At 38.9% G+C, this 24264-nt stretch overlaps 1 protein-coding gene across 8 annotated transcripts in view; it reads left to right on the plus strand.

Annotated features, from left to right (window-relative positions):
• The window catches only part of ATRN (attractin), a 157682-nt gene that overhangs the window by 54643 nt on the left and 78775 nt on the right, over positions 1-24264 (plus strand). For all 8 annotated transcript variants that reach the window (XM_042980835.1, XM_042980829.1, XM_042980830.1 and 5 more), the window contains exons 7-12: positions 9110-9200; positions 10134-10377; positions 11125-11308; positions 12341-12495; positions 15335-15419; positions 23621-23841. In XM_042980835.1, coding sequence (XP_042836769.1) covers positions 9110-9200; positions 10134-10377; positions 11125-11308; positions 12341-12495; positions 15335-15419; positions 23621-23841 — 980 coding nt within the window. The remainder of the gene's footprint in view (positions 1-9109; positions 9201-10133; positions 10378-11124; positions 11309-12340; positions 12496-15334; positions 15420-23620; positions 23842-24264) is intronic.

Consider the following 24264-nt stretch of genomic DNA (forward strand, 5'->3'; position numbering starts at 1 on the left):
AGCGTACTAGAAAAATATACTCTCCAAACTGATGAAAATGGTAAGTTAGAATTCCCAGACAAGCTAAAATGCAGGAAGACAATGATGCGAGATATGAAAGAACAGTAGAATCAGAAGTAGAAAAGTCCAGAAATGAGTTGATAGAAGTTAGGAAAGAATTTTAAAGTATCTCAGAATTAAAGACGAGCCTAAGAGGAACACAGTAAGTAAGCACAATAGAAACTCCTTTAGTAATAGAATATGAAAAAGGAAATTATTAAAAATCACAAAGGAATGAAGGTTAGTACAGTTAAAAACCCTGGACATTATATATAAAACAAACATGAGAAAACTGTGAAAAGGAGGGAGAAGGCAGTCTGGCTAGGGACCTCGGGACCCAAGGAATGATGTAACAGTAGATTCCATGGGTTTTCTTTTTGTCTCATATATCCCAGATTTGATGTTGGAAAAAGCAGCAATCTGAAAATGCCAATAGACACAAGCCGAAAAAGCCTCAAGAAAAAGCCTACCTATTCTCTCTAGCCTAACGACTAGGAAAAGGGCAGCTTAGGAAGACAGCAAGACAGAAAACTGTAAGACACAAATAACCACTCTGCTGCAAACACCACAGAAAGAACTGTGGCCCCACCCTCATCCCTGTCAGCAAAGTCTGAGTGTAGAGTCTAGATTTCTGTTCCTGTCAGGGTGTGGTGAGGTGCTGCAACCCTCCACCCCCACCCCACTGCCAGTATTAGAGAAGGCCTAGTGAGGAGCTGGGCCTTTCTTCTCTTCCAGGCAAGAATGAGGCCTCCCTCACCCATGTGATGTCAGTGGAGACCGCGTGGGGAGCCTGGCAGTAATGAGTTGGCCTTCCCTCTTCCCCACTTGGGTGACAGAGGAGGCTTGCTATAACAGTAGATTTAAATAAGATCCGGAGGCTCATGTCATGACACCCAAAATGTTCAGATTCAATCGAAAATCATTTCTCATGCAAAGAGCCAGGAAAATCTCAACTCGAATGAAAAAAAAGCAATTAAGTTGCTGACAGCAGGATGACATAGATAATAGAATTATCTGACAGGATTTTAAAGCAGCCATTATAAAAATGCTTCAGTGTACAATTATAGACATACTTGAAACAAATGAATAATAAGGTCTCACCAAAGAAATCGAAGATATAAGGAAGAATAAGATGGAAATTTTAGAACTGAAAAATACAGTAACCAAAACAAAAATCTCAGCGGACAGTATCAACAGAATGGAGAGGACAGAGGAAAGAGTCCATGAATCTGAAGGTAGAACAACAGAAGTCCCTCAATCTCATCCAGAGAGAAAATAGAGTATTTTAAAAATGAGCAGAGCCTCAGAGACCTGGGGACTATAACAATAAATCTTAGCATTTCTGTCACCAGGGAGTCCTAGAAGGAGAAGAGCAAGAGAGAATGTCTGAAAAAGTATTTGAAGAAACTATGGCCGATAGTTGCCTAAATTTGGCAGAAGACATGCACGTACATGCAAGAAGTTGGGCGAACTCCAGCAATCCTGGACTCCCACAGGGGTTCACAGTCCATTGGTTTTGCCCCAGTCTTTCTCATTCTCCTGCTCAGGCATCATATTTCTCTTCATTTTTCAAATCTCTACCACATTGTCTCCTGTTTTCATTCTCAGCCAATTCCCTTGCTTCCTGTTTCTGTTTTGAAAGGTAAAAGTTATCCGAAGAGAACTTCCACGAACTCCCACCACCACATGTAGCCATTACCCACATCTGTGCTCATTTATTCTGTCCTCTGTTTCTGTACATCAGCACTGCCCAGTGGGTCACTGTCATGTCACTAGCCATTTGTGGTTATTGAGCGCTTGAAATGTGACTAATGTGATCAAGGAGTTGAATTTTAAATATTCAGTTCTGAGTCCTCATCTTACTTGGTCTTTCACCAACATTTGATAAAACTTGTCCATCCCTCCTCTTGTAAACCTTTTCTTCCCTTGGCTTCCAGGGCTCCACAATCTCCTGATATTTGTTCCCACTGTTTATTCCTTTGCAGCCTCTTTAGCCGGTTCTTCTTCAGCGGACTGACTTCTGAATGATGCTGTGTCCCAGGGCTCAGCTCTTGGCCCTCTTCCATGAGAGTATATATTCACTCTCCTGGTGATCTCATCTAATATCTTGGCCTTTATGTTGGTGACCCCCAATTTTATGTCTGCATCCTAGCCTTTTCATCTGAACCCTTATCTCCACCTCTTTATTTGACATCTCAATCTTTTGGCTATCTCAGAGGCATCTTAAACTGTATGTGTCCAAAACTGATCTTTCCTCCTGGCCAGCTCTTGCCCCAGATGACCCTATCTCAGTTAATGACCACTTCATACTGCTATTTGCTTAACCCCAAAATTTTGGAAGCCTTCCCTGACTTCTTGTTTTTTCACATCCCATGTCAGTATGTATATTAGTTATCTATTGCTGCACGACAAGCGACTACAAATTGAGCAGCTTAAAACAGCACCCATTTATTACCTCATAGTTTCTGCTGGTCAAGAGTCTGGGCGTGGCTTAACTGGGTGCTCCGCAATCATAGTGTCACCTGGCCTTTGTTCTCATTTAGAGGTTCTGCTGGGGGGAAAGTCCACTTCCAAGCTCACTAGGGCTGTTGGCAGAATCCACTTCCTTGTGGTTATAGCCCCAGCTTCTTGCCGACTGTCAAGTAGAGTCTGCTCTCAACTCCTAGAGGCCGCCCACAGTTTCTTATCACTTTGACTTCCCTAGTGTGGCTGCTTGCTTCGTTAGGTCACAAGGAGACTCTCTAGACTGAGTCTGCTGGTAGGACGGATGTCATGGAAATGACATGTCACCATCTTTGCCACGTTCTGTTGGTTAGAAGCAAGTCATAGATCCTGTCCACACTTGAGGGGAAGGTAAGGTATTATACATGGGCATGAATACCAAGAAGACAAGATCATGAAGACCACCGCCCCAGTGTCTGTCTGCTACCATATGTCAGCAGACATTGTTAGCTCTACTTTTATTTATTTTTATTTTTTTAACATTTATTTTTGAGAGACAGAGGCAGAGCATGAGCAGGGGAGGGGGAGAGAGAGAGATACAGATTCTGAAGCAGGCTTCAGGCTCTGAGCTGTTTGTTAGCACAGAGCCCGACGCGGGGCGCCAACTCATGAACTGCGAGACCATGACCCAAGCTGAAGTTGGACGCTCAACCGAATGAGCCACCCCGGCGCCCCTTTTTAGCTCTACTTTTAAAATCTATCCCCACTCTGTTTTTCACTGTTTCTAGTGCCACTGCCCTGAGAAGTAAGGTAAAATTAAAGGTCTGAAAGTGATTGTCTCTTCTGCTATGATACTAGATACTGTGAGAGTCAAGTATTCTACTATTGATGTGATTTTTACCCCTGTATTTGGCATTATCGTCTCTCAAAGCAAAAAATCTGGGAATGACTTTGATACTTCCTCTCCTTCACCTCCTCATATCCTAATCTCCTGTGGAGCCCACTAAATACATGTTATGTTCACTCTTTCCTCTCTGTGCCCAGCCTGCCACTATCTCTCACCTAAGCTTTAGCAGTAGATTCCTAGCACGTCTGTTTCCATGCATTCCTCTTAATTCACTTTTTAAATACCAACTGTTATGATTTTTTTAATATAGTGTAGATCATATAATTTACTACCTTCTTAAAACCTATCCGTAGCTTTTCCCATTGGACATAATGGGGCCTACCTGATCTGACCACTGCTTACCTTCCCAGACTCAACTTGTTCCTTTCCCACCTCACCAGCCTTCTTTGTTTGTCTAAAACTCTCTGTGTGCTCACCCCTCCCTCAATCCAGATTCTTCTTGCTGTTGTACCCCAGGGCTGTTTTCTTCTCACCCTTGAGATCTCAGTTAACTGTCCCACAAGAGATCTTCCCTGATGATCATCCAGTTCAGACAGGCTCTCCCTGTTCTTTTTCAGAATTGTCATTTCTTTTAGAGCAGTGTTCATCATTTTTAATGCTACGTGTGCCCCTTGTGCTTCTCAGGTTTTGCCTTTTCTATTATACATTCTCCATGGTTAGAGACCTTGTTTGCTCACTCAGCTCAGGGCTTTGCTCATAGAATGAGCTTAAATAAGTATTTACCAGGTGAGTGGGAGAGTAAATGAATTCTTTGCTTCTTTCACAAATATCTGTTCCTAGAAATATTAATGTCACCTCTTGCTTTTATTTGACTGGTGTATCTCATATGCCACATTTGTTTTTTAGATTGTAGCATTTTTTCTTCTTGTACTTGATCAGAACATGATTTTTATAGCTTTATGTATTTCATGTAAATATTAATACAGTTTCAAATACAATTTTACTAACTCATGAAAGGTAAATATAGTGACTCCTTTTAGAAGAAGTGTTTCTGGAACTTACATTATAAACTTAATCATCATTTATACTCTTACATAGCCATATTTCAGCAATTGAACTTACTGTCTATTTTTCCCACAACCCTGTTAACCCAAAACTTCTAACTTGCGTTAAAAAGCAATGCCCATTTTATGTCACCTAGGAGTCGTCTTGGGAAACAAATGGTCTTTGTCTCCAGGGTTAAGATTTCCAATTGAAATTTTATCACTGAATTTTCTTCCCTTAAGCAAAAAAGAGTTTAAAAACATTATTTGCGTGGGGCTCCTGGGTGGTTCAATTGATTAAGCGTTGGACATCGGCTCAGGTCATGATATTGTGGTTTGTGAGTTTGAGCCCCACATCAGGCTCTGCTGACAGCTCAGAGCCTGGAGCCTGCTTCCAAATCTGTGCCTCCTTCTCTCTCTGCCCGTCCCTGCTCACACTCTGTCTCTCTCTCAAAAATGAATAAACATTAAAAATTAAAAAAAAATTTTTTTTAAAGTAGGATATTGAGTAGCAGATAACCAAATACCTAATCCAGTAAACTCCTTTTTTTTTTTTTTTTTAAAGTGTATTTATTTTGAGAGAGACAGAGACAGCACAAGCAAGGGAGGGGTAAAAGGGAGGGAGAATTCCAAGCAGGCTCTGCACCATCAGCACAGAGCCCATTGTGGGGCTCGAACTTGTGCAACTGTGAAATCATGACCTGAGCCAGATGCTTAATGGACTGAGCCACCCAGGTGCCCCCAGGAAACTTTAAAACAGATTCACAGAAACAGTAAGACTGACCCCCTGTTCTGCCCCATAGAAACCATGTGGGTGAGATTCTGAGAGTTCTCACAAATAGTCCCACATCTGAAAGAAGCAAACTGAATGAGTATCATTGTTGTTTCACCCTCTTAATTAAAGAGTCAGAGAAATTAGAAATTGTTGCTGAGGAGGATTGGGTGAAAAGAGGGAAAATCAATTGAATGGCTGACTCTCTCTGTCCAGAAGTCAAGGCTTCTTTTAATTTGGGATATGCATTGACCACTGGGGTAGGACACTTAAAATCTCAGAGGAGAGCAGAGTCTGGGTAATTTATTCTAATAGACTACATACTCCTCCATCTGAGCCCCAGCATGTCCTCAGACTTCAGAAAAGTGGATAGAAGATGAAATACCAGCTCTCACAATAAAGCTAGGATGGAAGGATAACTGGTCTTAGCTATTCCAGAAAAAGAATTGAGAAATCACCCACACTTTATAAATGTCTGGAGGGCAATGTCTAATCACCAGCAAGATGAAAGAAATGATGTTGTAGCTAACACATCATATTCTATGATGGAAAAATAAAGAGGAAGAAAACAGTTTGTAAATGCTGTCAGCTATCATAGAGGAAAAATAAGGAGATTCCTTCCAGCTGCTGCATGCTGCACGTCAACTTAATGAGGATTTGAATTCAGAAAAACAAACTGAGAGACAGGAAAATAACAACAATGAGATGAAATGGGAGATTACACATTTAAGGAAATGTAAATAAATTATATACAGCAAAAAGTAGAAAGAAAATTGAATTACTGACAGCTTTATAGACATTCCAGCGAATACAGGTTGAAATAATTAGAAAAGCAAAGACACATGGAAGACAGGAGATCCAATATAAAGATAATTGCTGTCGCTGAAGAAAAGAACCTAACAAATAGGACAAACGGATTGAAATAGAACAAGAGGTTTCAGGAAAATTGTATAGCTGTTCAACAAGACCTGATTTGATCAAGTTATTGAACTTTTAGGATAAAGGACAAATTATTGGATGGAAAGCCTCTCAGGTAGTTCTGTGCCTCCTCTGGCTGGACTCATGTTCAGCCTCCACAGAGCCTTTGCCATGGTCTTCGGATGATCAGACACTGTGATTGGAATACCAGGACCCTGTGGGTGGTGGGGCCTGTGGCCTGTGCTGTGATTATCATTGTGATAGCAGCCATCAAGGAGGGGTTTGTGAGAGAGATGGCTGCAGTTCTGAAAGACACCTGCTTCTGAATTCCTGAAGTTTGTCTTTGCTTATCTGTGTGTCCAGGTCTTAGAACTAGTTGTTCAATATTCTGTTATCTTGAACTGAGCTCCCAGAAGAATTTATTTAGTGCTTGGAATTTCTTATGTTTTATTGCATCAATATTGTTCTTGCCTTGTGTTTGCTTTTCTGGGTTGTGAAAAGAGTCACAGCCTGTTATGTAAGAACTTTGGCTTGTTCATCTGTGCCAGGTTATTGGGACCTGCCAGTACCTTAGTGTCTCTGACAGGCTCTTGAGCTGACTCATTGACTATGAGGAACAAAATGCATAAGATACAGATTGAGCACCCTCTGTGTCATTTGAAAGAGAAGTAGAATAAATCATCTAGGGGTTTGGGTGCTCTCTGTTTCTTTCCTCTTTCAAGCTTACAGACAAAACATTAGGTATATTAGTATTTTTAGAAGCCATGCCAGTCCTGAGGAAAGACCTCTCACAACCAGAACTCCATAAAAGTATTATAGTGGTATGCAGTCCATTTTGTAAAGACATTACCCTGGATGGATTTTAGTTATTTCTACCTAAGTAAAATATAATAGTGTGACTTTAAAAAAGAATAGAGAGAGAAAGGGGGAGAGAGAGGGAGAAGGAGAGAGAATGAGAATGAGGCTTCCAAACAGGAGAGCAAGCCACATGAAAGGGGGAAAAATCAGACTAGCCTTGGGCTTCTCCATAGCAACATTCACTGCAGTATTTTTCAAGGGAGCAGCATCTGCAAAGTTCTAAAGGCAAGAAAGGATGGCCCAAAGATATTATACCCAGCCAAGATGTCATTCAGCTGTAAAGCTAGCAAGCAGGTATTCTTTTTTTTTTTTTCTTTTATGTTTTATTTATTTTTGAGAGAGAGACAGAGTGTGAGCAGGGGAGGGGCAGAGAGAATAGGAGACACAGAATCGGAAGCAGGCTTCAGGCTCTGAGCTGTCAGCACAGAGCCCAATATGGGGCTCAAACCCATGAACAGTGTGATCATGACCTGAAGCAAAGTTGGACACCCAACCTTGACTGAGCCGCCCGGCTGTCCCCCAAGCAGGTATTCTTAAACATGAGAGAATTTAGGGAAAGGAGCATATATGAGCTCCACTAGAAAAAAAACCACTCAGCAGCAAAATTAGGAATTAAAGACTCAAGGAGAAGTTGTGGTAAGAGGACGGTGAGGAGATTGCTTCAGCTAAAATACAGATCCAGTGCTAAAGAACTATGGTATCACAGTTACAGAATGGAGTGTGGCTGTTACAAACTGGGACAGTGTAAAAATTACATAACAAAAATTGGGAGAAAAAATAGGAGGAAATGTGAGTGCTAAGGTTTTCAACTTTCAAAGCAGGAAGTTAATGGATTCTGTCCAAAATTAACCTAATTTTGTATGTAACTTAAAAACTAAAGTGAATCCAACCTCTAAATAATTTTTCATGTATTTTTAAAAATGTGGAATATTTAAAAATACATAAGATAATAACTGGTATTAATATATTATTCAGTAAATGTCCCCATTTTGTTTTAGATCATGTATAAAATATTTAAGACCAAAGGAAAGGTTTAGAAAAGAATAATGAATACTAATGCATACACCACCTAGGTTAGGAAATAAGGCATTCCTAATATAATTAAAGATCCCCACATGTTCCACCCCATCTCAGAGATAATCAGTATCCTGATGTTGTATCATTTGTTCACATACACGTCTTTATACTTTTGATAGATATGAACATATAATTAATAAGTTTTCTATTTTTAGTCATTATAGAAACAGTATTCTGCAGTTTGATTCTTTAGCTTAGGATTGTTTTGACATTTATGTTGAGAATGTGTTGTTTGAGAGTATTTATTTTTCACTCTATAATTTTATTATATAGACATAATCCTTTTTCTATTGGTGGACATTTATTTGTTTCCTTTTTTTGCTACTTTGTTGATAAAACTTTCTTCTTTTTTCTTGTTTACATAATTTTTCATAATAAAAAAACTTGGATTATTCAGGGAAACATAGAAAATAAACATTTATTTAAAGTAGAACAATAGCATTGGTTTCTTTTTCACTTCTTTTTTCTATTAAATTATATATAAATTGACACTATTTAAAGTATCAACTGTAGCACGATCCCCTTTGTATAAATATATATATTGTCAGTGTATTTTTCTATATATATGCATCAAAAATGTCTGGAATGATGTTTACTTAGTGCTTGTATTTTAAAAGTCTTTAAATGAATCCATAAGTGTAATTGAAATGTTAAATGATAATCCAGCTTCCTTGAAAATACGACTTTAAAAAAATCAATTAGATAAAGTAAAGGAAAAGTCGGGAGTTTTCTTTTACTTAATTACCATTCCTTTTTCAGTACCTGTCTTCAATTTCACATGATTAAATGAAAGAGAAGTTATGGCAGTAAATGTCCCTTGAGTATAATGCAACTTGCAAGTAATTTAGACTGCGTGTAGAGAGGTTTTCAGGAACCATTAGAAACTTCCAGTAGATTTTTTTCCTCGTCTTAGGGCTGTGCAGCCCAGCCTTGCTTCCCAAGCTCTGATATGCCCCCATGGACCCAGATGTTAGGTTTGTTTGTTTGTAGAGGTGCCTTCTTGTATGCATGGCACGTTTAATTAGCATCTCCAAACTGTATTATATCACAAATAAAAAAGTATAAGATACTCTGTTTTGTCATTTGGGTGAAAATATGATGTTTGTTTTGTAGGTATGACCTTGCTTCTAGGGAGTGGCTTGCCCTGAACCGTTCTGTGAACAATGTGGTTGTTAGATATGGCCATTCTTTAGCATTATACAAGGTAAAATGTCTCCACTCTGTACTAAGCTAGAAACTCAAGTCTTCCACACTTACTTTTTATTGTATTATGTGATTGAAAAGCTATGTAATGTTGGGTTTTTGTCTCTAATCTTTTTTATTGTGGTAAAATACACATAACATGAAATTTACCATCTTAACCATTTTTAAGCGTACAGTTCAATGGTATAAAATACATGCCTAATGTGCAACTGTCACCACCATCCATCTCTGTACCTCTTTTCATCTTGTAAAACTACAACTCTATGCCTATTAAATAGTAACTTCCCATCCCACCCCCCACCCCCCACCCCCCACCCCCAGCCCCTGGCAACCACCACTCTACTCTCTGTCTCTATAATTTTGACGTCAGTGTTGGTTTTTAGTTGGGGGAAAACTTACTATTCGTCGGGTATGGGGAGCTATTTAATTGGCTAGGTTGTAAGTGGAAATTAAAGTTGAAACCAATTTAACCTGAGAGATTTTAATGGACTCAAATTATACTGGGGTATTATGATTATAGTACTAAATGGTAAAAATTTATACTGTATAAATTAGCTTTTATGTTCATTAGCAAGTTTAGCCAAGAATAGCTACCTTGCAATATAACTGAATAATCACTTTCATTTCCTTGTTTTTGTGGTTTATGGTAGGATAAGGGAACTTTTCAACTTTATCTTCCCAACACATTTTATACCGTTAGAGATCTTGTATGAGGAAGTCCAAGAACAGTGGTGAAGTGTTGGGAGATGCAGAATATGATTTGTTTCATTTTATCTTGTTCCTTTCTCCGGCCTTTTCCTAATAAGTCACTGAAAGGTGTATTTCACTAGCACTTTTTAAGCTAAGAATAATATTGAGGTTTTGAACTTCTTTTCCTTCTCAGATTTGATCCTTTTGATGTGTTTTAGAATTTTGTTTACATTTTTTCCCCTAGGATAAAATTTACATGTACGGAGGAAAAATTGATTCGACAGGGAATGTGACCAATGAGTTGAGAGTGTTCCATATTCATAATGAATCATGGGTGTTGTTGACCCCTAAAGCCAAAGAGCAGTATGCAGTGGTCGGGCACTCAGCACACATTGTCACTTTGAAAACTGGCCGAGTGGTCATGCTGGTCATCTTTGGTCATTGCCCTCTCTATGGATATATAAGCAATGTACAGGAATATGACTTGGGTAGGTGTATTTTTTCTAGTGATTCTTTTAAAACCTTTATCCGTATTGTTTTGACTGTTCAACAAGAGTCCACCTAACTTTGACCCAGTACTTTATCTTGAAACGCAGTGAATGTTGCTATATTACTATTGAAATTCAGATCCTTGCTGCTGCTAAGTAGTATATATTTGTTACTGTCAGTTTGGTGAGGAGCCAAAGATGGCACTAAATGCTTTAGGTGTTGGAAATAAAGTAAATAAATAAAAGTGATTTGGAACTACAAGTATTCTGACAAAAAAAAAAAAAAAAAATTAGACCACCCTTTAGAGATTGGGTTAATGGACTGTGATTTCCTCTTAATGTGTAATCTTTCCATTGGTTAAATTTTATTATATCTGCTGTTTTGGTGCAGGAGTACTGCCCATAATTGATAGTTTGAGAAAGTAGGCCCATAAAGTACATCTGGGTATTGGTCACTGAAGGTCACGGGGTATTGAGTGTTCAACTGAGGGGAATCTGGGTCTTTTAAATTTAATGTAATTATTTTCCTGCATGGTATATTAGACCATCAGATCATTTAACAGGTTGATGTTTGGCCACCTGGTTTTGTTATAAGTTTTAGATGGCTTTCCTTTAAAAATTAAAAGGTAAAAGAAATGTATATGTATCAAGTCTCCTGAAATCTCTCATTGTAAACTAATTGGTCATTTAAAGTATTAGGGGAGGAGGAGCCTGCAACATTTGCCTTTAACTGTTTTCCCCTTCCAGCTAAGAACACATGGAGTATATTACATACCCAGGGTGCCCTTGTCCAAGGGGGCTATGGCCACAGCAGTGTCTATGACTACAGGACCAGGGCCCTGTACGTACATGGCGGCTACAAGGCTTTCAGCGCCAATAAATACCGGCTCGCAGATGATCTCTACAGATACGATGTGGACACCCAGATGTGGTGGGTGCTTTTTCTTGAGCTTTTACTCTAAGGTGTGAATTCTGGCAATTGTCCGGAAGATATTGTGTTATATTTTTGTTTTCAGGCCTAGCAGATAATTCTCTTCAGCGTTGTAGATAGGAAAGTTGGGAAAGAAGCAGAAGGTAATAGTGTAGCTAGTTTATTTTGTTGCATTATTCTATAATTTTGTAGTAGATTGATTAGAAGATGCTTAGTATTTTTTGACTGGTTTTTCAATTTTCATACACTCAGTACCACTGTAAAATTTTAGCTCTTCAGAATCCTGAGGAGTCAATTGTTCTACAAAGCTGAGCTTATGCACATTGTTGTAATTAAGTAGAATCTACCCATTTTTTAACCTTTTCTTGATGACCGAAGTGTCATCATTGGGGTTAGTTACTGGCTTCATTGCATGAAATCATCAAACAGAGGTGGTCTCAGGACCTAAATTAGAGCAGTACTCCCTCTCCTATAAATTGAACTATATAAAGTATGCTAATTTTAATAAATGTAAAGCAGATTTGAATGATGAAATAATGTGATTATATAAAGCATGGTTTCTCTTTTTGTATTTCCTTACATATTTGAGACCATGCTATGGATACCAGTTTACATTCTGTCAGTCATTAAAATGTCTGTCATTTTAGTGGCTGTGTAAATACTCTGTCGTGTGGGTGTACGAAGCTTGAACAGTTGGAAGTTCTGGTTTCTAGTTTTTGTCTTATTAATAAGGCATTATACATAAGCTTTTGTCTGTATTTTATGTGATTTCTACCCAGAAACTGGAATTATAAGGTCGTAAGTTATGATCATTTTTAAGACTCTTAATGTGCTTTGTCAAAATTCTCATAGACCTTTAAGGTTTTACATATTTATTTATTGTTGAGAAAGTTACTTATATATAGGGAAAAATCTAGTATTTGCACATTTGGTTCTAAAGTTAAGAAATTGGTTGTGTTTGCATTAGCAAATAGATGATAAATATCCTAAAAAACTAACCTTGTATTTATTATTTTTAAATAAACTCAAAAGGACCATTCTTAAGGACAGCCGATTTTTCCGTTACTTGCACACAGCTGTGATAGTGAGTGGAACCATGCTGGTGTTTGGAGGAAACACACACAATGATACATCCATGAGCCATGGCGCCAAATGCTTCTCTTCAGATTTCATGGCTTACGACATTAGTAAGTTTCCCAAAGCCATTTTAGTTTTGAAGAATCTTCTTTTGTCTATAAGCAGCATTTTATTTGTGTATGTATGTCTGTATGTTTGTTTTCGAGAGAGAGAGCACGAGTGGGGGAAGGGAAGAGAGAGAGAGGGAGACAGAGAATCTGAGCCAGGTTTCACCTGTTAGTGCAGAGACCAATGTGGGGCTTTGACCCATGAACCACAAGATCATGACCTGAGCGGAAGTCGGATGCTCAATTGACTGAGCCACCCAGGCGCCCTATAAACAACATTTTAGAAGAAACTGAAAATATTGGTAGTTGAAAATGGTCAGGCCATTTGAAAGAGGTCCAAATGGTATTCTAAAAATTTTTTTAAATATTTATTTATTTTTGAGAGAACACATGAGAGTGGGGGTGGGGAGCAGAGAGAGAGGGGGACAGAGGATCTAAAGCGAGCCCCACATGGGGCTCATGCTCACAACTGCAAGATCATGACCAGAACCAAAGCTGGATGCTTAACCGACGGAGCCACCCAGCCACCCCCCAAATGGTATTTTTTATATTCATATGACAAATATTGCACATCTATTAAAAAGTATTACTTCTATATTAAGTTCTTGTTTATATTTTTATTTAAATTTTTGATATTTTTCTATATTGAGTTCTATTAAGTGAAGTCACTCCCATCAATTGGTTGAATGTTAATTTTTGAGGATGGGTTGGGGTGAGCAGCCTCCGTGTTACAAATGAATGACTTATATAATAGTGTTACGTAGTTGTTACCACCAGCATTGTGTTAAGTTGGTTTAACCAATAGCTTTATCTCATTCCCTAAAAATTGTTTTTACACATTCTTGATGTAATACTTTTTGACATGGAACTTTATCAAAAATTTTGGTGTGGTAATATACTTGACCAGAAGAGGGCAGTATGTGTTCATGCAAAACAAATACTAGAAGTTCTCTTGTATCATCAGATGTTCTTTTTTAACAGACATATATGTGCCAGCCACTAAGCTCGGAGATTGTAAGATGAGTAAATTACAGTGCTGGGACTCATAGTGGGGGAGGCAGAGAACAGACGATATAATTGCAATTCAGGGTGTTGCTTGCTCTTAGAAGAATACATGAAAGCATCTTTGGGCATTCTTTAACTCAAGAGAGTAAGGATTATGGTCAGGGAAATTCTTGAGGTCAGATCCACATTCTTTGGACCTTGAGGTCAGGTCCAAATTCTTGAGGATGGTCCATCCAGGCTGGGTCCCCAGGAAGTCAGCTAGGTGAAGTTAGGCAGCACTTGTACCCTATTGCTGGGTATCTGGTGTGCCCATGGTAGAAGGTGCTTTTTACCAAGGCTGGAAGTAGAAGGAGAGGGACTGGGTTGGGAGGAAGGGAATAATTGGGTTTAGGTACATGTTCAGCTGGAGATGACTGTGGGACTGAGCCATACAGAGGTCAGTGGGAAGCCTTAGGCAGGGGCAAGCCTCTAGGGAGCATGTGTCATCAGGGATGAGCAGACAGCCAGAGGATGGATGGATAAAGAAGTTTGAAGGAGAGTGGAGACTGTGAAAACATGTCAGAGAAGCAGGAGGAAAGTGAGGCAAGATTGGTGACCTGTGAGGGAGCGGTTAACAATGGGTGCAGAAGAATTAAGTAAAACAAGGACTCTAGGGCCTGTTGGATTTGACAACAAAGATGTCCTTTGTTAGCCTGTAGTCAGGGAGGAGGAGTAATCCAGATAGCAGCGATGTAAGGTCAGATGTACAACATGAATGTTAAGTGTTTTAGTGAAAAAAGAAAAGAGAAAAAAACCCAACCCACTTCTCTGTGAAGGGAAGAAAAGGCTTACATAAGTTGAGTGCCTCCTTGGGCACATTTAAATGCTGTGGTGAAAGCCAGGTGGAACAAGAGAAAGCAGTTCCCGCCATCCTGTGGTTTTAGGGAAGGAAGCAAGGTGGGTGGGCAGGAAGCTATGAGAGTTGGTGGCCTCTGTTCTCTGTGTGAAGAAGACCACAGAGTCTAGGCTGGGGAGAAGGAAGTGAAAGCTGTTATTGTCAGAGTTGAATAAAGGTCTGGATCAAGTGGAAGAACCTTTGCTTAGTGAGTATGAATGTCTGAGTGTCTCTGAGAGGGAGTGTGAGTGAGGTTGGCAGCATTCTGCAGCACCAGTTGGATTAAGGTACAGAAGGGAAGTTACTGACATGCAACAAAACAGAAAAATTGGTAGGTCTAGGGAACCTAGAAAAGGACTTTAAAAAAATTTTTTTTTTTTAACGTTTATTTATTTTTGAGACAGAGAGAGACAGAGCATGAACGGGGGAGGGGCAGAGAGAGAGGGAGACACAGAATCGGAAGCAGGCTCCAGGCTCTGAGCCATCAGCCCAGAGCCCGACACGGGGCTCGAATTCACGGACCGCGAGATCGTGACCTGAGCTGAAGTCGGACGCTTAACCGACTGAGCCACCCAGGCACCCCAAGGACTTTTTAAAAAACTAGGTGAAGTTTGAACTGGAAAATAATTATGGAACCCACATATTTTACTTACATAAGTTTTGAAAAATGTCAAATTAAGAAACACTCTAGTGGGTAAAAGTGATAGGCAACAGAGTGAGTGATGTGAGTGTCAAGGATGTTACATGCATTCGTGAATTAGAATTGCCATATTGTCCTGCCTCCCATGCCCTGTTGTTCTGCTGCTGCTGTATTTTACCTCCGAAATAATGGTGTGATTAAGAAAAACTGAGAGATACGTTTTATGAGTTGTGCTTGTTGCGGTCTTCTTCCCAAAGAAGATGCGAGTTCCTAACTGATTATGAATAACAATTCCTTCTGAAATGCGCTTTTCTTGCTCCTAGCTTGTGACCGCTGGTCAGTGCTTCCCAGACCTGATCTTCATCATGACGTCAACAGATTTGGCCACTCGGCAGTCTTACACAACAGGTAATTAATTGGAGAAGAAGCATTTGCTCCTTTTCTCTTGTGTTTAAAATGAAAGTGAGGTTACACATGAGATAGTGGAGTTGGACTTACATATTATTTGCAGGATTCCCTCAGCCCATTCGTTTTTCATGGAATTTTGTACATACGGATTTCCTGATTTATATTTAAAATATCTGGTGTGGGGAAATTCAAATCAAAACCACATTGAGATACCACCTCGCACTGGTCAGAGTGGCTAAAATGAACAACTCAGGAGACAACAGATGCTGGCGAGGATGTGGAGAAACGGGAACCCTCTTGTACTGTTGGTGGGAATGCAAACTGGTGCAGCCGCTCTGGAAAACAGGGTGGAGGTTCCTCAAAAAATTAAAAGTAGAACTACCCTACGACCCAGCAATAGCACTACTAGGAATTTATCCAAGGGATACAGGAGTGCTGATTCATAGGGGCACATGCACCCCAATGTTTATAGCAGCACTATCAACAATAGCCAAATTATGGAAAGATCCCAAATGTCCATCAGCTGACGAATGGATAAAGAAGATGTGGTTTATATATACAAAGGAATACTGCTTGGCAATGAGAAAGGATGCAGTCCTGCCATTTGCAACAACGTGGATGGAACTGGAGGGTATTATGCTAAGTGAAATAAGTCAGGCAGAGAAAGACAGATATCATATGTTTTCACTCATATGTGGAACTTGAGAAACATAACAGAAGACTGTGGGGGAAGGGAAGTGGAAAAAATAGTTTCAAACAGAGAGGGAGGCAAACCATAAGAGGCTCTTAAATACAGAGAAGAAACTGAGGGTTGATGGTGGGGGAGGTGCGGGGGAGAGGGGAAAATGGGTGATGGGCATTGAGGAGGACACTTGTCGGGATGAGCACTGGGTGTTGTAAGTGATGAATCACGGGAATCTACCCCCCAAACCAAGAGCACACTGTATACACTGTTATGTTAACTAACCTGACCATAAATTATATTAAAAAAAATTTTTTTAAAGAGGAAAAAAATAAAATAAAATATCTGATGTCGATTTGAATTCCTTGTGATGCCAAGTTTGTTGGTGTGGTTTTGTTGGCATGCAGGGGTATGCTACGTTTGGTGCTGTCTCATGGGGCAGCGAGAGTTATGCTCAGTTGCTGTCTTCTGCCCTCCGCTGTTCGCTGTTGTCTGCACCACTTGGGTTGTCAGGTCTCTCACAGTTGTATCTGAGTGGTAAAGAGAGATTTCAGTGGCGGGCGAGGTAGAGGAATAGAGATGGGAAGACTGCGAAACTTCATATAGATCAATCTGTAGTGCTTGGATAATCTGAAGTCCGTACTCCATTTCCTTGCATCGCTCAAAAATGCCTGGCCCGAGCTAACAGAGTTCTTCGTGAATCTGCTCCTGGAGAAGGAGGATCCAGAATGGCCACTCTGCCTGTTGCTTACTTTGTGCTTTAAAGATTTTTGATTTCCTAAACAGCCTAATCATGTTCTTAACTTTTCCCATTTTGTTTCAGCTGTTATGAGTGTTGTCTGTTTTACCTTCTAAAGTTCTGAGCCTTATCAACCCTGGAACTATTTAAATGCTATAACGCCAACATTATGTTAGGATTTCCTTGACTTTCAAAATTTCTGTTGTTACGATGCAAGATGAGATGAAGACCTGGACATGTCTTGGGGATGTCGTGAGGGAAGAATCGACAGAATTCAGACACTTAGATATTGGGAAAAGGTGACATCTTTTTAAAGTAATAACTTAGCTGAAATGTAGTGATAAATATGGTTTTCCTATGAGAACATTTGATGGTATAGACTGACAACTTTACTAATCGAAGTGTCCTCTTAAATTGTAAGCTTGTACTTTATCAGTGTAGGAAAACCCTGAAGTTTTCTAGTGTATGCCTCCTGATGCTTTCATCTGAAAAGCCGCAGGGCCATTTTGTCGTCCTCTTGCCTATGGGTGTCTGGGCCTCTGCTTTATTCATCTTTGTGCTCCTGGTTCTCCTGGCACAGGATTTGACACATAATAGGCGTTTGCTAAATCGTGACAGCTGTTAGTACAGTGATGGTAACTAGCAGATAAATGGATCTTCTGTTAAAACATTCTTTGGTTTTATACAAACTCAGAGAAGTTGATAGTTTACCATACGATAGAATTTAACCACGAATCAGAATTAGGAATGGCTTGCCTGGGTTATAATAAGGTTTTCATTTTTGTGTAATTCCAGTGGTATGTTTGGGCCTGTATGTGAATAATCTGTGCATGTGGGGCAGGGTTGGGGGAGGGCAGCGGATGACGAGAGAGGCCACGGCTAGTTTAATCTTGTGAAAGAATTTACTCAAAGAGAAACTTGGATTCATATCATTTCTTCGTATCCCGTATTCCAAGTGGTGGTTTTTCTTAACTGATGAGCAGCGTTGGGTGAGCTGTGCCTCACTTAAGTTGTTGTTTTCGTGGGTTTTGTGAGGGAGGTGGGAAGAAGAGCTGGTTCTGAGGCACCGAGGCTGCGTAGATGCCGCTGCACCTTTTTCCGGCTCCAGGCCTTTTTGAAGGGCTCTGCGTGCCTCCCATAGCCAACGTGTGACCAGATGGATTCAGAGTTGCTGAAAACACCAGCTGCACCAGGAGGGAGATGGAGCTTATTTGGTTGAAGCAGCAGATTGACTAGTTGAATCCAGACTGCTCAATGCGATACTAATCCAATAATGAGATTAAAAATTAAATGTAAGGCTCATTTTTGGTAATTGAAATGTGTCAATTTTTAAATATAATATATGGCAAATACATAAGAGAGCCACAAAATCTTTATGCTTTAGTAAACTAGTCTTGTGTTAATTTGAAGGAAATTGAGGCAAGTGAGAGTAAATTACTCTACACGTCATTGTGGGTTAGTTCTAAACTTCCTGGCACGTTGTAGGATCTTGGAGTTGGAAGAGTTCTGGAAGTTACCTGCTCGAAACTTCCACTTAATGCAGGCATCCCCTTTAAACATGTCCAGGGATGGAAAACTCACCTAAGAAGGAAGCTCCTTCCTTTCCTGCAGACGCCAGTTATTAGCGGGTTCTCCTTTATATTACCTGGAATCGACTTCTATCTTCTGTCTTCTGTCTTCTGCTGATTGATCTTGTTTCTGTTCTTCAGATTTTTGCAGGAGATTATTATATTTAAGGATAGTGCTATGTCTCCTGTCTATACAGTCCCCAACCTAACTCTTTCTTCAGGTTCTGATCTGGCACAGTGGATGGCAGGATTGAGGATGTACCAGCACACATCACACAAGAGAGATACCATGTGTGTGACAGATATGGCCCAGTATACTTTGTGATACAGACTGCATCATTTGCTGGCATTGGCCTTCCATGATAGCATTTAAGAACTTTCCCTGGAGCTGTTACACAACTGCTTTTATTTTGAATAGGTGTGATTCTGGCATATATGGCCTGTTAAACAGCTTTATTCTGTGTTAATCACACAGAATAGGTGTGATTCTGCATATATGGCCTGTTATGAATATCAACAACAGGAGCTGATATACACAACAAATTGAATATACTAAAAGTCTATAGTTTGATAAATTTTGACATAAGTATACACTTGTAAAATCATCACCACAATCAAGATAACATATCCATCACCCACAAACGTCCTTGTTCAAAAATGTCCCCCGTCTTTATTCATGAGGGATATTGCTCCATCGTTTTATGTTTTTTTATGACATATTTGTCTGATTAATACTGGACAGAATAAATTGAGAGGTATTCTTTCCCCCTTTATTTTCTGAGAGTTCATAAAGGATTGGTATTACTACTTTACATGTTTGATGTTTGATAGAATTCATCAGGGACTTGGTAGAATTCATCTGGGCCTGGGCTTTTCTTCGTGGGAAGATTTTTAATTGGTAATCCAGTCTCTTTACTTGTGGTACGTTTATCTATTCAGATTTCCTATTTTTTGTTAAGCAGTTTCTTTAGCTTTTTTTTTTTTAATTGTGATAAAATTTTCATAACGTAAGATTTACCATCTTAACCAGTTTTAAGCGTATGGTTTAGTGGCACTAGGTGTGTTCACATTGTGTGTAACCATCACTGCCGTTCATCTCCTGAACTTTTTCATCATGCACAATTGAAACTGTCTCCCCATTAAACAGTAACTCCTCATTCTGCTCTGCCCCCTGTCTTTGGCAACCAGCATTCTCCTTTCTGTCTCTGTGAATTTAACTCCTTTGGGTACCTTTAGTTGGAATCATACAGTGTTTGTATTGTTGTGGCTAGCTTATTTCACTTAGCAGAATATCATCAGGGTTCATTCATCCATGCTGTACATGTGTCAGAATTTCTTTCCTTTTTAAGGCTGAATAATAAATATTCCTTTGTGTATATATTCCACATTCTGTTTATCAGTAGACACTCGGTTTGCTTCCAACTTTGCCTGTTGCAAATAAGGCTGCTGTAAACATGGATGTACAAATATGTATTTGAGTCGTAGCTTTCAGTTATTTTTTTTTTAATTTATTTTTTTAAATTTACATCCAAGTTAGTTAGCATATAGTGCAACAATGATTTCAGGAGTAGATTCCTTAGTGCCCCTTACCCATTTAGCCCACCCCCCGTCCCACAACCCCTCCAGTAACCCTCAGTTTGTTGTCCATATTTAAGAGTCTCTTATGTTTTGTCCCCCTCCCTGTTCTTACATGATTTTTCCTTTCCTTCCCTTATGTTCATCTGTTTTGTATCTTAAAGTCCTCACATGAGTGAAGTCATATGATATTTGTCTTTCTCTAATTCCGCTTAGCATTATACCCTCTAGTTCCATCCATCGTAGTTGCAAATGGCAAGATTTCATTCTTTTTGGTTGCCGAGTAATACTCCATTGTATGTATATACCACATCTTCTTTATCCATTCATCCATCGATGGACATTTGGGCTCTTTCCACACTTTGGCTATTGTTGATAGTCTAGCTTTCTTTCTTTGGGGTATATACCCAGAAGTGGAATTGCTGAATCATGTTGTAGCTCTACTTTTTAATTTTTTGAAGAATGAGTCACTTTCAGTAGTAAGTCTTGCTAGGAATTTGTTGCATTTAACTTGTCTAATTTGTTGGCATAAAAGTCCATAGTATTTCTTTATATGCTTTTTAATCTTTATAAGGTCAACAATGATGTCCCTTCTTCATTCCTAATTTTGTTAATTTATTTTCCGTCTATGTTCTTGGTCATTCTAACGCGTTGTCAATTTTGTTGATTTTTTAAAGAACAAACTATTGATTTCATTTATTTTTCTCTGTTTTTTTTTGTATATATTTTATTGTTTTTTTCTATATCATTTTCTCCCTTCTGATTGCTTTGGGTTTAGTTTGTTTTTCTTTTTCTAGTTTCTTAAGGTGGAAGCTTAGGTTATTGATTTTAGATCCTTTTTCCCCCAATGTATGTGTTTAAAGCTGTAAGTTTGTCTGTAAGCACTACTTTAATCCCATCCCATAAACTTTTAAAATGGCATATTTTTGTTTTTATTTAGTTAAAAATATTCTCTAATTTCCCTTGTGATTTCTTCTTTGACCCATAGATTATTCAGAATATGTTGTTTGTTTTTCAGATATTTGTAGAGTTCACAGACTTTCTGCCTGTTGATTTCTAATTTAATTCCATTTTGGGGATTAGAGAACATATTTTGAAGATTTCTTTTCTTAAAAAAAACACTTACTGAAGGGAGTGGGGGGAAAAACGCAAATATTTACTGAGTTTTTTTTATGGTCTAGCATATATGGTCTATTCTGGAGAATGTTCCATGTGCCCTTGAAAAGAATATATGTGTTATTCTATTTGGGTGGAGTGTTCCATAGTTGTCAGTTAAGTCAAATTGGTTGATAATGTTGTTCAAGTGTTGTGTAGCCTTGTTGATTTTATGCCTAGTTGTTTTCTCATTATTAAGAGTGAGATGTTGAAGTCTTCAACTATTATTGTTACTTTACTCTTTCTCAGTAAGGCAGTCCTGCCAGCAAAGAATTTTCTTAGTCTTTGTTTATCTGGGGATGTCTTTATTTCAGTTTCATTGTGGAAGGATAGTTTTGTTGGTTAAAAAAATGTTATTTGACGCTTTTTACTTTCTGTACTTTGAATATTTCAGTCCTCTGCCTTCTGGCTTCCATTGTGTCTTAGCCATTAATCTTAGTGTGATTCTCTTGTATGTGATGCGTTATCCTACTTTTATTGCTTTCAAGAGTTTCTCTTTGTTTGGGTTTTTTAGCAGTTTTTATTAATTAATTAATAAGTTAATTTGTTTTCAGGAGTAGAATTTAGTGATTCATCACTTACATATAACATCCAGGGCTCAACACAACAAGCACCCTCCTAATACTCATCACCCATTTAGCCCATTCCCTGCCCACCTTCCCTCAGCAGTTTTTAATTATAATGTGTGTAAGTATGGATCTTTTTGCGACTATCCTACTTGGAATTTGTTGAATTTTATGGATGTATAGATTAATAATTTTCATCAAATCTGGGGAGTTTTCAACCATTATTTTTTTTAATGTGTTTTCTGTTCTCTCTCTTTTCTTTCTGGGACTCCCATTATGCTTATGTATGATGCTTGATAGTTTCCCACAAGTCTCTGATGCTCTTTTCATTTTCTTTGATTAAAAAATTTTTTTTTCTTCAGATTATATAATCGTTATTGATATATCTTTTTTTAATTTTTAGGATTTTATTTAAATCCAAATTAGTTAACATATAGTATAATAATGATTTCAGGAATAGAATTTAGTGATTCATCACTTACATATAACACCCAGTGCTCATCCCAACAAGTGCCCTCCTTAATGGCCATCACCTATTTAGCCCATCCCCCCATCCATCTCCCCTCCAGCAACCCTCAGTTTGTTCTCTGTATTTAAGAGTCCCTTATGGTACTATTGATGTATGTTTAAATTCACTGTTTCTTTCCTCTGCCAGGTCAAGTCAGCTGAGTCCCTCTAGTGAATTTTTCATTTCACTTACTGTACTTTTCAACTCCAGAACTTCCTTTTAATTGTTCCTTATAATTGGTATCTCTTTATGGGTATTCTTTACCTGTTGAGTCGCTCGTATCCTAATTTGACTTAATTCTTCAGACAGTTTTCTTTGAATATATTTGTAATAGCTGATTTGAAGCCTTTGTCTCTTGAGTCCAACATGTGGGCCATCCCAGAGACCGTTTTGATGGACTGTTTTGCTTCCTCTATTTGGTTCACATTCTTGTTTCTTTGCATATATTGTAACATTTTATTGAAACGGAAACATTTTAGGTAATATCAGATGTGGATTCTGATTCCCCCACCTTCACCACTGTGGGTTGTTGCTGTTTGTTTAGTGTCTTGTCTAGACTGACTCAGTAGAGTCTGTCTCCCCCAGTGTACCACTGCTGATTTTTCTGCCTAGTTTTTTTTTTCCCCCCCTTGTTTTTATTTTTAAACCTGACTTACTAGGGGTTGCCTCTGAAGAGTCCTAGGGTTTTGTGTTTTGTTTTTGTTTTTTAAGTGGTAGGGGAGAGAATGGTTTTTAGATACCACAATCTAAATACCAGTTATATTCATTGCTACTAGGTTGGTCCTACCCTTTTAAGAAGGTAAGTCAAAGAGACGCTTTGTTGGACTGCCTGGCTGGCTCTGTGGGTTAAGTGTCCCACTTTGGCTCAGGTCATGGTTTCATGGTTCATGAGTTCAAGCCCCACATCAGGCTCTCTGCTGTCAGCCCAGAGCCCACTTCAGATCCTGTCTCTCTCTCTCTCTGCCCCTCCCCCACTTGCACTTCTCTCTGTCTCTCAAAAATAAACATTAAAAATTTTTTTCAAAGAAAAGCTTTGTTGTTCTTAAATGAAAAGCGGTGTGTGTGTGCATGTGTGTCTGTGTGTGTTTGATTTCCTTTTTCCCCTCCCCTCACTAGATAAATGCTAACATACAATATATACTTTTCTCTGCATTTCCTTTTTTTTCACATAGCAATAGGTCCTGAAGGTCACTCCAGAGCAGTATGTAGAAATCGTGCTCATTCCTTTTTACATCTACCGACTGCTGTTTCACTGTGTGGATATACCATTGTTTATTCACATCACATCCCGAATGGATGGGCATTTGGGGACATTTTGTCTAAGGATTGTAAGAAGCATTTCATGCATTTGTTTATAGAAACTTTCAGTAAACTACGCCTCTCCTTTTTTTTTTTTTTCTCCCTGTAGCACCATGTATGTATTTGGTGGTTTCAATAGTCTCCTCCTCAGTGACATCCTGGTATTCACCTCGGAACAGTGTGAAGCACACCGGAGTGAAGCTGCTTGTCTAGCGGCAGGGCCCGGCATCCGGTGTGTGTGGGACACAGGGTCATCTCAGTGCATCTCCTGGGAGTTGGCAACTGAAGCACAAGAAGAAAAGTTAAAATCAGAATGTTTTTCCAAAGGAAGTATGTTTTTATCCTTTTCTTAAAATTTAATTAATTTGAAATCTCATTTTGTCTGAATCGTGGAAGCACTTAAGATATATTCATTTTTTATCTTCATTTTATTATCCAGAATTATTTGGTAATAACTGGAGCAAAGGCTTATGGGTGATTAAAAATTGGTTTCTAAACATTTTTACGATAGATGCGATCATGCCACATGGCTCCTAGAAGCCATGAGTGATGGAGACAAAACCTTAGCATTGCATAGATTTTTGTATACCAACTCCTGAACCTAGCAGTTGGTCTCAGGCAATGCAATCCAGGACAACCTTTTTGTGATGATGAAAGTATATTACATGTGCATTGTCTCAGTATGGGAGCTACTAGTCACATGTGGCTATATGAGACACTTGAAATGAGACTGGTGAGACCAAAGAATTGAAT

Source organism: Panthera tigris, chromosome A3, assembly GCF_018350195.1.
Source record: "Panthera tigris isolate Pti1 chromosome A3, P.tigris_Pti1_mat1.1, whole genome shotgun sequence".
NCBI lineage: Eukaryota > Metazoa > Chordata > Mammalia > Carnivora > Felidae > Panthera > Panthera tigris.